Source organism: Aythya fuligula, chromosome 3 (genome assembly GCF_009819795.1).
Source record: "Aythya fuligula isolate bAytFul2 chromosome 3, bAytFul2.pri, whole genome shotgun sequence".
Classification (NCBI taxonomy): domain Eukaryota; kingdom Metazoa; phylum Chordata; class Aves; order Anseriformes; family Anatidae; genus Aythya; species Aythya fuligula.
In genome coordinates, this window is record NC_045561.1 from 109,082,490 (window position 1) to 109,095,142 (window position 12,653).

A 12,653-nucleotide genomic window follows, 5' to 3' on the forward strand; every position below is an offset into this window, starting at 1 on the left:
TAAATTTTCTGGAATTAATACTAATGTAGTTTAACACATTAATTTCAGTTTTCATAAAGTAACTGAGAACAATAACCACCAAATTAAAAAACAGAAGCAACTTGCACTTGACCTTTGTATTAAAAAAATCCACAATTCTCTTGACACTTACTTGCCACTCTTACACCAACCACAAACAGGCCACTTAAAACTAGTAATAATAAGCTAAGTCATTAGCACTGAGATACAGCCCATCCAGAAAATAAAAACTTCTTTACCAAAAGGGTTGTTAGGCATTGGAATTTGGCTGCCCAAGGAAGTGGTTGAGTCACCATCCCTAGAGGTCTTTAAAAGACGTTTAGATGTAGAGCTTAGGGATATGGTTTAGTGGAGGACTGGTTAGTGTTAGGTCAGAGGCTGGACTCGGTGATCTTGGAGGTCTCTTCCAACCCAGATGATTCTGTGATTCAGAAGGCCTGAGCTAAGTATGAGAATGGAGGGATGCTTCCACACTCCTCGTCTCTGAGGTGACACATAACAGCACCTCTCTGCTTTCTACTCAAGCCACCAGAAGAAAGCAACACAGAGATTATTTAATATCTGAGACCTTGCCAAGTGCATCTGGAGCCTCAAAGCGAGGCATAAAATTATTTGCTTTGACATCACAAATATGGAAGAACAGCAGCTCTCATGGCAAAGTTGAAGCCTTCTGCCATCCCCTCCCTCATCACACTGTATTTGACAAGCTTTGTGCCCTACCCCAGAGAGGCATGCACAACAACAGACACTATTTCCCACCTTTCTCCCTTCTCAAAGGCACGATGGTGACTTGCCAGGTCTTCTCCACTCTAATTCCTTCTCTCCTCGCGTTTTGTTTTTTATTACCTCTCCATCAACTCTCCTCCTCCCTGTGGCTATGCAATTTCCCCCTCAAATTAACAGCCATCAAACCTCATTTCGGTGACTTCACATTCAAGCTTCCTGTGGTCTTAGAGTGGAACAAGAAGAAAAAAAGCACACTCTGCTTCCTAATCATATCCTAAGCACACCTTTCATCTTAGAACTTGGCTGCTCTACCTACACTTACTGTCTCAAGATCAGCAGGGAATACTAAAATAAACATCCTGGTTTACCAGTGTTCTGCTTTACTGAAATCATTTCCAAATGTCTCCAAAGCCACACGTTGAAGTTTTTCGATTCTTGTCACACAAACCTTAAATGTTCTTACAGAATGAGAAAACGAGAGGAGATTATGTTCTCTTGGCTCTTACAACCCATGCTCGGCATTGCTTTTATCCATCCAGTAATTTCTTCAGTGCCTTTCATTGGCTAGTTCGTACACTCTTCTCACTTTTTTATATATATAATAACACAAAGCTCTGCCCAGATCTCCTACTCCTTTCTCTCTATGCATCTTCCCTCGCTGATGACACAGGTTTACGCCAAACATATGTCAAAGTTTGTCACTTCTCTCTGCTCAAGTTGACAGATGTGACACTTCCTACTGCCAGCTCACTTATCTGCCCCTTTTAACACCACCACCCTGACACCTCTCCCCCCACTCTGGATCATAACCTGCAAGTCACTGTGGAGTCCCTGTGTAGAGAAATTTACAGCTTCTTCCTTCTGAACATTCCCAAGATCCAGCTATTCTCCTCTGCATACAGATTTGAAAATTTATTCAGCTTTTCATCTTCTTTCCTTAAATGTTGCATCCTCCGCTTCAGTCTCCCAAGCTCACCGAGAACTGAAGTGCTGTATCCTTTTGCTTGTCTTGACAAAGATATACACAGCCTTATCTCTGTGCTTTTCCTCTCAACAAATCACATTCAGCACGTATTTTCCTATCAGTAAATGATTTAGACTTGCTATAACCATTGCAATTTTGCCAATACCCTTAATTCCCTGTATATCTGCCACAATTAAATTTGACTTCTATTTCCTGGGAGGTACAGAATGCACAGCCCAGTGCAATGGCACACTACAAATTCTTCTAGGTAATAAAACTCCCAATGCCAATAAACCGAAACTGTTGATTTTAGTGTTTTATGCACATAATTCAGACAACTTATATACGTGTTCTTTACTCAGAGGGTGGTGAGGCACTGCCACAGGCTGCCCAGAGAAGCTGTGGATGCCCCATCCCTGGAGGTGCTCAAGGCCAGGCTGGATGGGGCTTTGGGCAACCTGGTCTGGTGGGAGGTGTCCCTGCCTGTGTCAGGGGGTTGGAACTGGATGATCTTTGGGGTCGGAACTGGATGTTCTTTGGGGTCCCTTCCAACCCAAGCCATTCTGTGATGACGTCCATCTGCACGCTAGATGCACCACTGCATTGTCAGCTAGACTTGGGTGAACTGGATATAACTGGAGTTACACCTGACTTAGCCTATGCAAGCAACAAAATCCTCCACGTGATTAAGCCACCAGACATTTATTTAAGGGTAAACAGAGCAGCCCTGCAGCATCTGTACAGCAGCTACATCTCCTGGGAGCACAACAGCTCCTCAGACCACTGAGGTCACGGAAATTCCCAAATCCAGATGACTAAGCCCAACGCAGCCCTCCTCTGTGATAAAGACTGGTTTTATTTGGAGAAACAGATGTGTACTGAACATAGATGATGAAATTGGGAGTACCCTCCAACCTTGCCTTGCGCATTCTTCTTACCAGAAACTGCCTGGTTTAAGAACTCTTGTTACTGGATGACTTGCTACAGGACCAGAAGAACTTCAAATGTAACTGCACAACTCCAGTGACAAACCTATTTCACTTTTGATGATTTTAAAAGAGACCAATAATTTTTTTAGAAATAGACTTAGTAGATTTCAGACATTCTCTTTGCACCTCGGATGAGAGGGGGCTTTTGCCTTTTGTGAGCTTTAAGAACTACCCTTGAATTATCTAATGTGGATACTTTTATAAAATAATGCCACATTTAAGTCTTCCTATAACGAAGGCCTTCTCAGATCTGATTACAGCTAAGTGTCACAAGCTTGCTACAAGGCACAGGCCACTCCACAATCCTCAAGCTCCATGTGGAAAGGAAGAGCTAATAAGCAGCAGTAACAAACAAAAAAGCAAACCACAGAACACACACAAAAAGGCACAGATAAGCCTTTGAGGCTTTTGCAAAGATGCCTACAGCATCTCTGATAAGCTGTGCTGTTTGCAGGCCTTCTCTGCTGCTTTGGGGAGGCGCAGAGAAACCACTTGAAAGGTGCTATGACAGCACACTTTGATGACTTCTCATTTTAGGAGGAAGAGAAAGATGCTAAAAGCTGAAGATAGTACTGCATGGAACAAAATAAAAGTTATAAAACAGAGCAGACAACGTACAATAGTCAGTCTATTCTGCAGCTAGAGGTATGAAATCCCACTGCTGGGTGAAGCACGCAGTGCAGTCCCAGAGCACCCAGTGACAAACTGTATCCATCCATCTGTAGGCTGCAAGGCATTTTCGCAGTACTGCTAACAAGGGACACAACCTGTACAAGTGGAGTGTGTTTGCAGCTACCATCAACTTTACCTGATTTAACTGTGTAAAAACTTAACTTTGATACTGAAGAAGGGCCAAGTATGCGTTACTTGTTCTTGCTCAGGTAATTGTACCTAGCATTTAAAAAGGATGCTGAAATTCAAACTGACATTATGAATTTATGGCACATGTACTGAGACACAGAATAACCATTCCCTAGAAGTCAGAAGCCATGCGTGCTGAAGACATGGAGTTTTCAGCAGGAATGGGATTAGGAAAAACTTTGGAGTACATCCACTTCAAGCACATTGAGGTCTTCAGAGGAAATTAGGCAGTAATTTCCTTTTAAATTTATTTTTGGGTTCTGATTTTTAGATTTTATATTATTATAACATGACACAGGTAAAAAAAAATACTTCAGAAAGATAAATTATTACTTCATGTTGCATCGGAGTAACCATTTAAACAATTAATAACCTTTTAAGACAGCATGATTTGCTTCATTACATATGAAATTGTGATATCCCTTGTGCATGCATTTGTAACAGCAGAGAAAATGCTTCAAATCAAAAATGCTCGATTGACTTCTTGTGTTTGAAGAATCCTGTGTGAGTATTTTATGAACATATGACTATGTAAAACTCAATTCTAAGAAGTTATTCATAAACATAGCAGGACTTTGATAGTTAAGTTGGTATCTAACACCACCAATATTTTAACATTCAAGTATGCTCTTAATTCAGTGGTAGATGTACATACCTGGCATGCCTGTAGCAAGACCCTGACCAAAAGCCAAAGCTGGATTTGCTGCTGCAGCTGCTGCAAGTGACTCTGCCTGCTGCCCTTGCTGACCCTGATTGGGGGTAAGTGGGCGCTGAGTTGCTCCAGCACGCAGAACCTGCAAAAGACCAACATGACACCATTTTCTTAAAAGGTGAGAAAACAAATCCATCATATCCTGCAAAAGGTCTAGAACAGTTGCTTTGCATATTTGATATAAATTTTGAATTTCGTATTGTGAATACTCCACCTTATCAGTTTCAAGGATATATAAAGAAAAATAAGCAAATGAATTTGCTCACAGGTGTGACAAAGTATATGTATGCTTCATCAATGATAATGAGCATGAAGTAAGAAAGAAAATCTGAAAGAGGTAACATTTGTGATCCAGATTAACTGAACACTCGTCCTTCCTTGACAAATACATTTATTACTTGCTTACATTACTCTCAGGCACTCGATCAGTGTTAGTATAAATACTTCAAAGCCTGTAGTCTAAATAATTAATACTACTCTGCCAACAATGCTGTAAAAATGCACCCATTAAGGTTTAAAAATTCATGTAACACATCACCCTACAACACAAGTTTCTTTTATTATGTTCTGACAGCCTATCTGTGGGAATCAATCAGATTGAAAAAGCAATCAAAATTATTGCAACTACTTTATTCCTCTCAGCTTAAATAATATTTTCTGGGTCCAAAATAATAAGAAAACAATATAATAGAATGGCTCAGGTTGAAAGGGACCTTAAAGATCATCCAACTCCAACCCCTTAGATTTACAATATATCCCCATAAAATATATTATATGTGATTTGTACCAACTGGATATTAATTTTTATAGAGAAAGCAAAAGGCTACTGGAGATGCAAATTCAACTGATGCAGTTCACCAATAACCATGATCAGTAGGAGGAAAGCTCCACCAAATAGCAAAACCATGATGATAAGGAAACTTGAAGTTTTTCATGGTAACTCTAAGTCATCTCTTATACATCAAAATTCTACAAATGACACTGACGTTAACCATATAGGTAGTAGAAAATGAACTAACATTCATTCAAGCATCTGTCAAGCATAACGTTATTGTAAATCTTGAATTTTTCATTTCTGGAAAAAAAGGCCTTTTTTTTTTTTTGTACTGGAGTATCACATTAAGGCTTCAAAACTGCATCAAGAATAACTGTAGAAAATTATTATTATTTTTTAAAGTCACTTAAGGAAAATCCCAACAAGTTCTTGTACCAATTCCTTAGTCATGATTTACCAAGGTAAAAATAACAGGAAACACACGGCTGTTGTAATATAAATTACCATTCCATCCCCTTTCCAGCCCTCATGTTTATTTTCCTAGATTAGTTTTAAATTTTACTTTAAAGTTTAAGTACACACACCATGTTATCTGGACAGGTAAACTCATAACAGCACAGTATCCTAGATTCAAGGAATTATTTTTCATCTATTTTTAGAAATTGAGATTGCAAAACAAACCAAATATTTGGTATGCAATAAGTGAATTTTAAGAGTAATGTACATTAATGTAAAGAAATTGAGAACTAAAAGAAATCAAACAGTAAATTCATTAATGTTCAGCCACTGTTACAACAGAACAAGGAGTCCAGTAAAGTCTTCTGGAATCTAATCCGTTTTACAGATTGAAAAAGGTAAGTTAGGGCTTTAAAGGCATGTCTCCTTTACAGGAGGAACGTACCGGTTGCTGCCCCTGTTGTGCCTGTGAAGCCGCTTGCTGATTTGCTGTGGTATTTGCTGCTGCAGCTTGCTGCTGAAATAAATTGGCTGGATACACCCCCCATGGAACACCGTAATACTGAGGTGGAACCACAGCAGGACCTAAAAACAGAGAACTTGATTATTCTATCTGTTGCAGCCAATTAAAATAATTGTTTACATTGCTTGTAGCATCTCTCATTGATCTATCTTCTAAATGTCAAACGAAAATCAGTATTAAAAAATAAATTCTCCCATATTAGCCAAAAGGATATATTAACACAAATGGGTTAATTTAAACGATTCTTATGAAGTTGTAACTTCTCCAAGAAAAATGATAAAGCTCAGGTGATAAAAGGGAAAACTTAAAGTAATTAATGCTTAATCAAAGAACACTCAAAATCAGTTCCCACGGCTGGAAAAAGGACATCATGGAATGAGCCACATTCATCCCCCCAGCAGTGATTTACTGAGCCTTTGGCCATCCACTGTTCCTCCTTTCTGTGTAACTCCTTTATGTGTACGACTACTGCCTCTCCCTCCCTGCCCGCTACAACACACACTGCAGCGTGTGCTTAATCTTGCACGCTTACCTTTCAACCTGCTGGTATATAGAACACACAGAAGAATGCTTATTATTTCTTCTTATAAAGAGCTTTTTATATCATTGTGTTGTATACAAGTAAATATGCGAATACATAATACATCTGTTCTACTGCCTTTCCTGTGAAACCACCAACTGGAGTTCTGGAATTTTTTGAAATGTTAGGCTCAGGTCTGAGCACTAAGCTGGGACTTGAATGCTCAGTAGTGTTGTTTCACAGCGGTATCAACTTTTAAAGAGATTTTTTTTTTATCTGGTGCCTGGGTTTGAGCACACTGGAGACCCACTTTATTCTCATGCCCACTGGGAAGGAGAAAATCTGGAATTAGAAAACTCATGCACTGAGTAAAAACGTAGGAGGAAATGCCAGCTGTCTCATCTTCTGAAAATAAGATGTTCTACTAATGTCAGATACAACCTCATTAATGATAAACTCTTTTTTAGAAAAGAAGAAACCTGTTGCATACAGATGCCCAAAGGAAAGAAATATTCCGAATGCATATGTAACGAGAACTGAACTCCTTTACAGATTGAAAAAATTCAAAACTGCAAATATTTCCCTACAAGTCCCTCCTTCCTAGAAATACCTTTAACAAAAAATAAACGGGATGGACTTTCTAATTTCATTCAGGAAAATGATCAAGATAAACACCAGAAAGCATTCAGTTACCTGCTAGGGTGGCTGCTGCAGCTAATCCAGCTGCAGTGTATGGGTCAGTACCTGGAGGAGCAGCACTGATAATGTATGGGTTTGGCACAAAAGCAGCTGGAGCCAAGCCTGCTGAGAATACGCCTGCTACAGTAATAAACAGAGTTTAATTATAGCTAACATACTTAGCAAGCATTATCATACTCAAACCAAACAAATCACAAGGCATATCTGTTACAATCAGAACTGCTTACACTTCGGAAGTTTGTAAGAGCAGATACAGCCTTATAAAAATCAAAGCTTCTTTCTCTCCTCACCAGTCCTTTGTTACTGCTCCCAGAGCCTAACGGCTTTGTAGTGCTGATCTACAGACTCCAAAGAAATTATCTCATATATCTATCCACCCTTAAACAGAATGGAATATTCCAGGTGGAATTTACCTTGCCAAACTTTAACCATCTACGTGTCTCACTAGTCTTACAACTAAATCTGCATCAGACAAACCATCTAGTATCTTGGGTGCATCAGCCAGATAAGGAATCACCTGCTAGATACATAAACCTCTTTCCACTGACAGTAGCAAAACAAAACAAAAAGACAACAATCAGATATTTAAAAACCAGGTATCTGATTTAAATTATCCAGTTATGAAATGCTAACCTCACTTCCACAAGCATCTAAATTTGATGTAAAGATTGTAACGGAAGGCAACAACTGAAGAACCATCAAGCTAGGCATCAAACTATGTTCCTCCTTCCAAACAGGAGGCTGGCTGCTAAATTTGTTACGAATGCTGAATGCTCAGTCAGCACTTAGTAGGAAGGGGGCTTCTCTGCAGTTCAGAAGGCAAAGCAAGGCATTAGAGAGGACTCGTGGTCTCACACAAATGTCTCAGCCTGCCTCGCTCCCAACTCCAAGTCTGTATCCATCAACTGGATGATGCTGAAGAGCCACCACTTTTACAGTGTCTTCATATCTGTCCTACTGTGCCAGAATTTGAGGAGCTCCCTTCCCTAAATGAGGAACTGCTTCCTCGTATGTGCCAACCTCACATGCTTCTACCTCCCCAAATGCACATCTTTGCCACAGTGGCTGATAAAACTGATACTGGTGTCACTGAAACTTAGCCTCCTTGCTGAGCTGGTAGTGAGCTTCATGCAAGAACTTTATGCATTCAATTCGTTCACTGCATTACTTTAACAGACAGCAAAAATTCTTGCTAAAGAATTTTTTTCCAGAAACCAAGAGGTATTGTTTGATGCCATTAACAAAGAAAGAATTAATCAACCCAAACACTAAGTTTGATTTCCAAATTCTACTATACAATGGTTTTAGCTGGACTATCAAAAATACTGAACTGCATAACAGCATAATAAAAGTGCTGTTTCTATCACTAATTATTGGAGATTTTTCTTATTTAAAGTACCTTTCGTTTCTTTACCTTGACAGTTCAAAATTAAAAAAATTACACACGAGAATGAATCAGGAAACAGCATTTTCTAAGGGCAGGACTGTCTTACGCAGTAATTCGGGGCAGTTTTCAGAAGGACCACTAAAATGAGCTAAAATAGACCAATCTAACTAAATTAGAATCGAGCAGGTGAAACACAGGAGTATATCAGAGCATCACACACAAATGTTTGCCACAGACACCTGCTGCACTTGACAAAAACCTCACCTATGTGTGGCTGCTGAGCTGCAGCCAGGGCGTATTGCTGCTGCTGGGCTGCTGTTAACTGTTGAACAGTCAGAGCATTAGTCCTCTGGAAAAGCTATTAGGAAAAAAAAAAAAAAAAAAAAAAGAAGCACTTCAGTTTTCAAAAGTCATGGCTATAATTTACTGGGATTTATTTATTAAAAAAAAAAAAAAAAAAGATTTTAAACCAGGCTTCTACCCTAAGTTACTTAACTGGAAAATTACACACCAATATTCTTCCAGATTAAATATATATTTCCCTTTAACTACGTCAAGGACATATAATAAAACAAAATTCATTACATGCTTAAACAACTATCAAATTGGATAATGCATAACTTAAAGGACTCATCTGGCATCTTTTCAAGTCCAGTACTAACCTGCTGCTGAGAATTGTAGTCAAAAAGTCCTACAGTAGCTCCCGAAGAGTCCATTTGTACCTGATTGCCAGGATAGTCAAATTGTAGAGAATCAAGACCAACTTGTTCCATGGCATCTAGATTCTGATTTTCTGGATTTGAAAATTCTTCTACCAGAGGCTTGTGGGCTGTAGGATTGGGAAGTGGACCTAATCCTTCTGTGGTGCTAGGATTGGGACCCAAGCGTTCAGCTACTTCTGTTGGGGAGGCTTGTCGACTTCCAGGGGTACGACTGTTTAGAAGAAATTCAAGATAGGCTCTTACAGTCTTAAATAACACTGTCTATTGGCAGAGTACAGCATTTCTACTTTAAAGGGATCTCTGAACAGAGATGTTACAAAGGAGAACAACAGACTGATTTTAACCAGCATGCACTGATGGCTCAAGATAAAGGATATATTTCATTTCAAAGCATAATTCCTTTTTCTTTCTTTTTTTTTTTCTTTTAAACTTTAGAATATACATGTCTCTAAATCATTGTAAGAGGAACAACAAACTAAACTTTGAGGCTATTTACAGTGAAGTAAACTGCAATAACCTGTAACTTTTGGGATGGCTCTTTACTGCATTTTGGGGGTGACAATTACTATAAAGCACACTGAAGAGAAATAATTAAAAATAAATAAAAGGACATGGCTAAGTGGATCTCATGCCAAAGGAGAGAAGGAAACAATAAAACTTCAACTGGGAAAGACAAACATACAATAGAGCTAGTATCCTTCACATCTCAAAGCAAACAATACATTTTTCACCTCTAAGTAAAACTGGAAGTCCCTCATTTAGCACTCAATTAAAACATTTCATGTCCTACACAAGTGATTTAATAGACTACACCAGATGATTGCTCAGGGGAAAAAAGTGTCCCTACTATAACCCCATCCATTCCATCTCAACTTTCCTAAGAATAAACACAGCCCATTGTTCCAGAGGAAAATCCTTAGGATGGAGCAAAAACGTGAGTGTCCTTTTTTCTTTTGACAGCAAGTCAGAGAGATGCAGCTGGAAATTGTTTACTGTGTCAAAGCCCTGAGGTTCAGCTTTCCAAATGGGAAGAGCTGGAGGGGACTGTCTGGGATTTAGATGGCTACACTTAGGCATCTGTAGGTGCACTGGTGTTTAAAACCCTACTGAGGATGAAAATTTAGTTAGTGCCATTGACAGAGCCTAGATAGCAACTCAACTGACCAGTCACTAGGAAGTAACTGTAGAGTAAAAGCTGAATCATTCTCACATCTCCACTGCTTTACTGACTGCATCTCCACTGACTACAGGAGAATCTCCCAGTGCACCTGCAAATACCTGCATGCAAACACCTGAACTGAGGTGTCAGTGGAGTCACATCCTCAACAGATTCCCAATCCTGCGTTTCGTTAAATTTAGGGTACCTTAATTTGGACTGGTATTTTATCTTCTGTTTAGACTAGCCTTTCTTTACTGACAATAATTTAATGTCAGCTACCAGGAGTGAGTTGTGTCTATGATCCCTTAACACATTAGTTGTGTTGAGCGCTGTGATTACAGCAATCTATCATTTCGCAGGAAACACACAAATTCCAGGCAAACCTGCTTTATTTGTGAAGACTGGATTCATAATCAAAAAAAGCAACCCTGCAGGACTAAAATTGTATCTATTCCAACACTACACTGCCTGAACACTAATTCTAAGATAGAGACACAGCCTTTAGTACCTGTTCTCCTCCCTCCTCAGGGCTCCAAAGCTGAAGTCCCTCTTCTTCACCAAAGCATAAGATCAATGCCAAGAGATCTGCTAGTACTTATGCACTTGCTAATATCAACTCTAAAGACTGTTTAACTTGAAAGCAGTCTTTTCATGTGCTCAGTCAACAGTACAATATAATCTACTACTTTGGACAAAATATTTCAGGATAAAGCAGTTTTTTTTTACAGTAGTTTTTTTGTTTTGTTTTGTTTTTGTCACATTCAGTCATGTACAACGTACAGGCTATCATCTAAGTATCCTAGCTAGCAAGTGTATCTTGCTCAATGAATAAACCTGAGTTTGAAGCCATTTAACATTCCTTATTCTTCCCAAGTGACATACAGTATCAAAAGACTGAAGAACAAAAGGAAGAGGCAGTTATTTCAATACGTATTTTAGTTTAAAAAAATGCCATGAGTAAGTACAATAAAAATACAAGGAGGAAGACAGGACAAAGTTTCTTTGTTAATACTTGTTTACGTAGCATAGGAAGCTCCTCATATTGGTGCTGTTCTTGCTATAGTTAAAGTTGTGTCAATACTTCAATTATAAACCTCTAAGTGGAGGGCTCTATACCATCACTTTACATGGGCCATTTAAATTGGACGACCTTATGTTTTGAGAGGTTTACTGGCTTTGGATGCTTTTTTGCACTAGTTTTTAGTCATTTCCCTCTTTAAATAATACAAAAGGTACTTTGCAATCAAGTATTTTAAAACTGAAATAAACTCCGGAAAAGAAAAGCGGGACAAAATTTATTCTGCATTTTCTACTTATGATATTGGAAGCAAATTTATTTTGCATATGCTCCCGGAAGGAGGTAATTAGCTTGAGCTCTCTGATATGGTTGATACATATTCTTTTCAATGACGTGTCCTGAAAAATAGGCCTGAAAACTCCTTCCTTAGCCTCAAGTGACTACACTGTGTTGTTTTTTTAAAAAGGATAAGAAATACTTACATATGGGATTCAAACACACATTTTAATATAAGTGTTTAATTATAAACTAATGAAATTACAACTATTCAGTCACGTTCATCACATCAATACAAATTTATGAGCAGCGCTCTAGTTTTCTAACCCTGCTAACTCTTCTGTGTGACAGTTATAAATGCACCAGTCATTTAAAACCAAAGATTAGTTCTCTAAAAACACCCAATTTAAAATGCATTTTATTATTATGAAAAAAAAAAACCAAAAACAAAAACAGGGTGGCTGTGCTGTCCTATAGGAGTTTGTACTTCAAAAACATTGAGCTTGCTCCATTTTGTTTAATAAGAAAGCAAATTAAATCGTAACACCATTCTGTATTGCAAATAGGTAACATTCAGCTGTGTGAATAGAGAAATACATCGTTTCCCCTTAGCCAAATAAATGGTTTCTACAAAAACTTTTGTGGGGAAGTAGCTGTGTTAGACTGCGGTATCCACCAGCAAAATTAGAAGGCAAATTAAAATTCTGCAGGGCTATCTCTCTACAGCAACAATCAGATGCAAAAGTTATAAAGTATTAAAAAGAAGCAGAGAGAGAGAAAGGAATTTTCTTTGCAATTAAAAGGGTGAAAGCTTTCATCCCTCTTTAATTCACCACATCGAGAAGGTA

General features: G+C 38.5%; 1 protein-coding gene across 6 annotated transcripts in view; it reads right to left on the bottom strand.

Annotated features, from left to right (window-relative positions):
- Positions 1-12,653, bottom strand: part of PUM2 (pumilio RNA binding family member 2) — a 66,987-nt gene that overhangs the window by 23,794 nt on the left and 30,540 nt on the right. For 4 of the 6 annotated variants that reach the window (XM_032185680.1, XM_032185678.1, XM_032185676.1 and 1 more), the window contains exons 6-10: positions 9,293-9,563; positions 8,895-8,988; positions 7,238-7,363; positions 5,947-6,086; positions 4,214-4,352 (exon numbers count right to left, since the gene is read on the bottom strand). In XM_032185680.1, the coding sequence (XP_032041571.1) occupies positions 4,214-4,352; positions 5,947-6,086; positions 7,238-7,363; positions 8,895-8,988; positions 9,293-9,563 (770 nt within the window). The remainder of the gene's footprint in view (positions 1-4,213; positions 4,353-5,946; positions 6,087-7,237; positions 7,364-8,894; positions 8,989-9,292; positions 9,564-12,653) is intronic. The other 2 variants (XM_032185677.1, XM_032185675.1) reach the window with 1 other exon arrangement.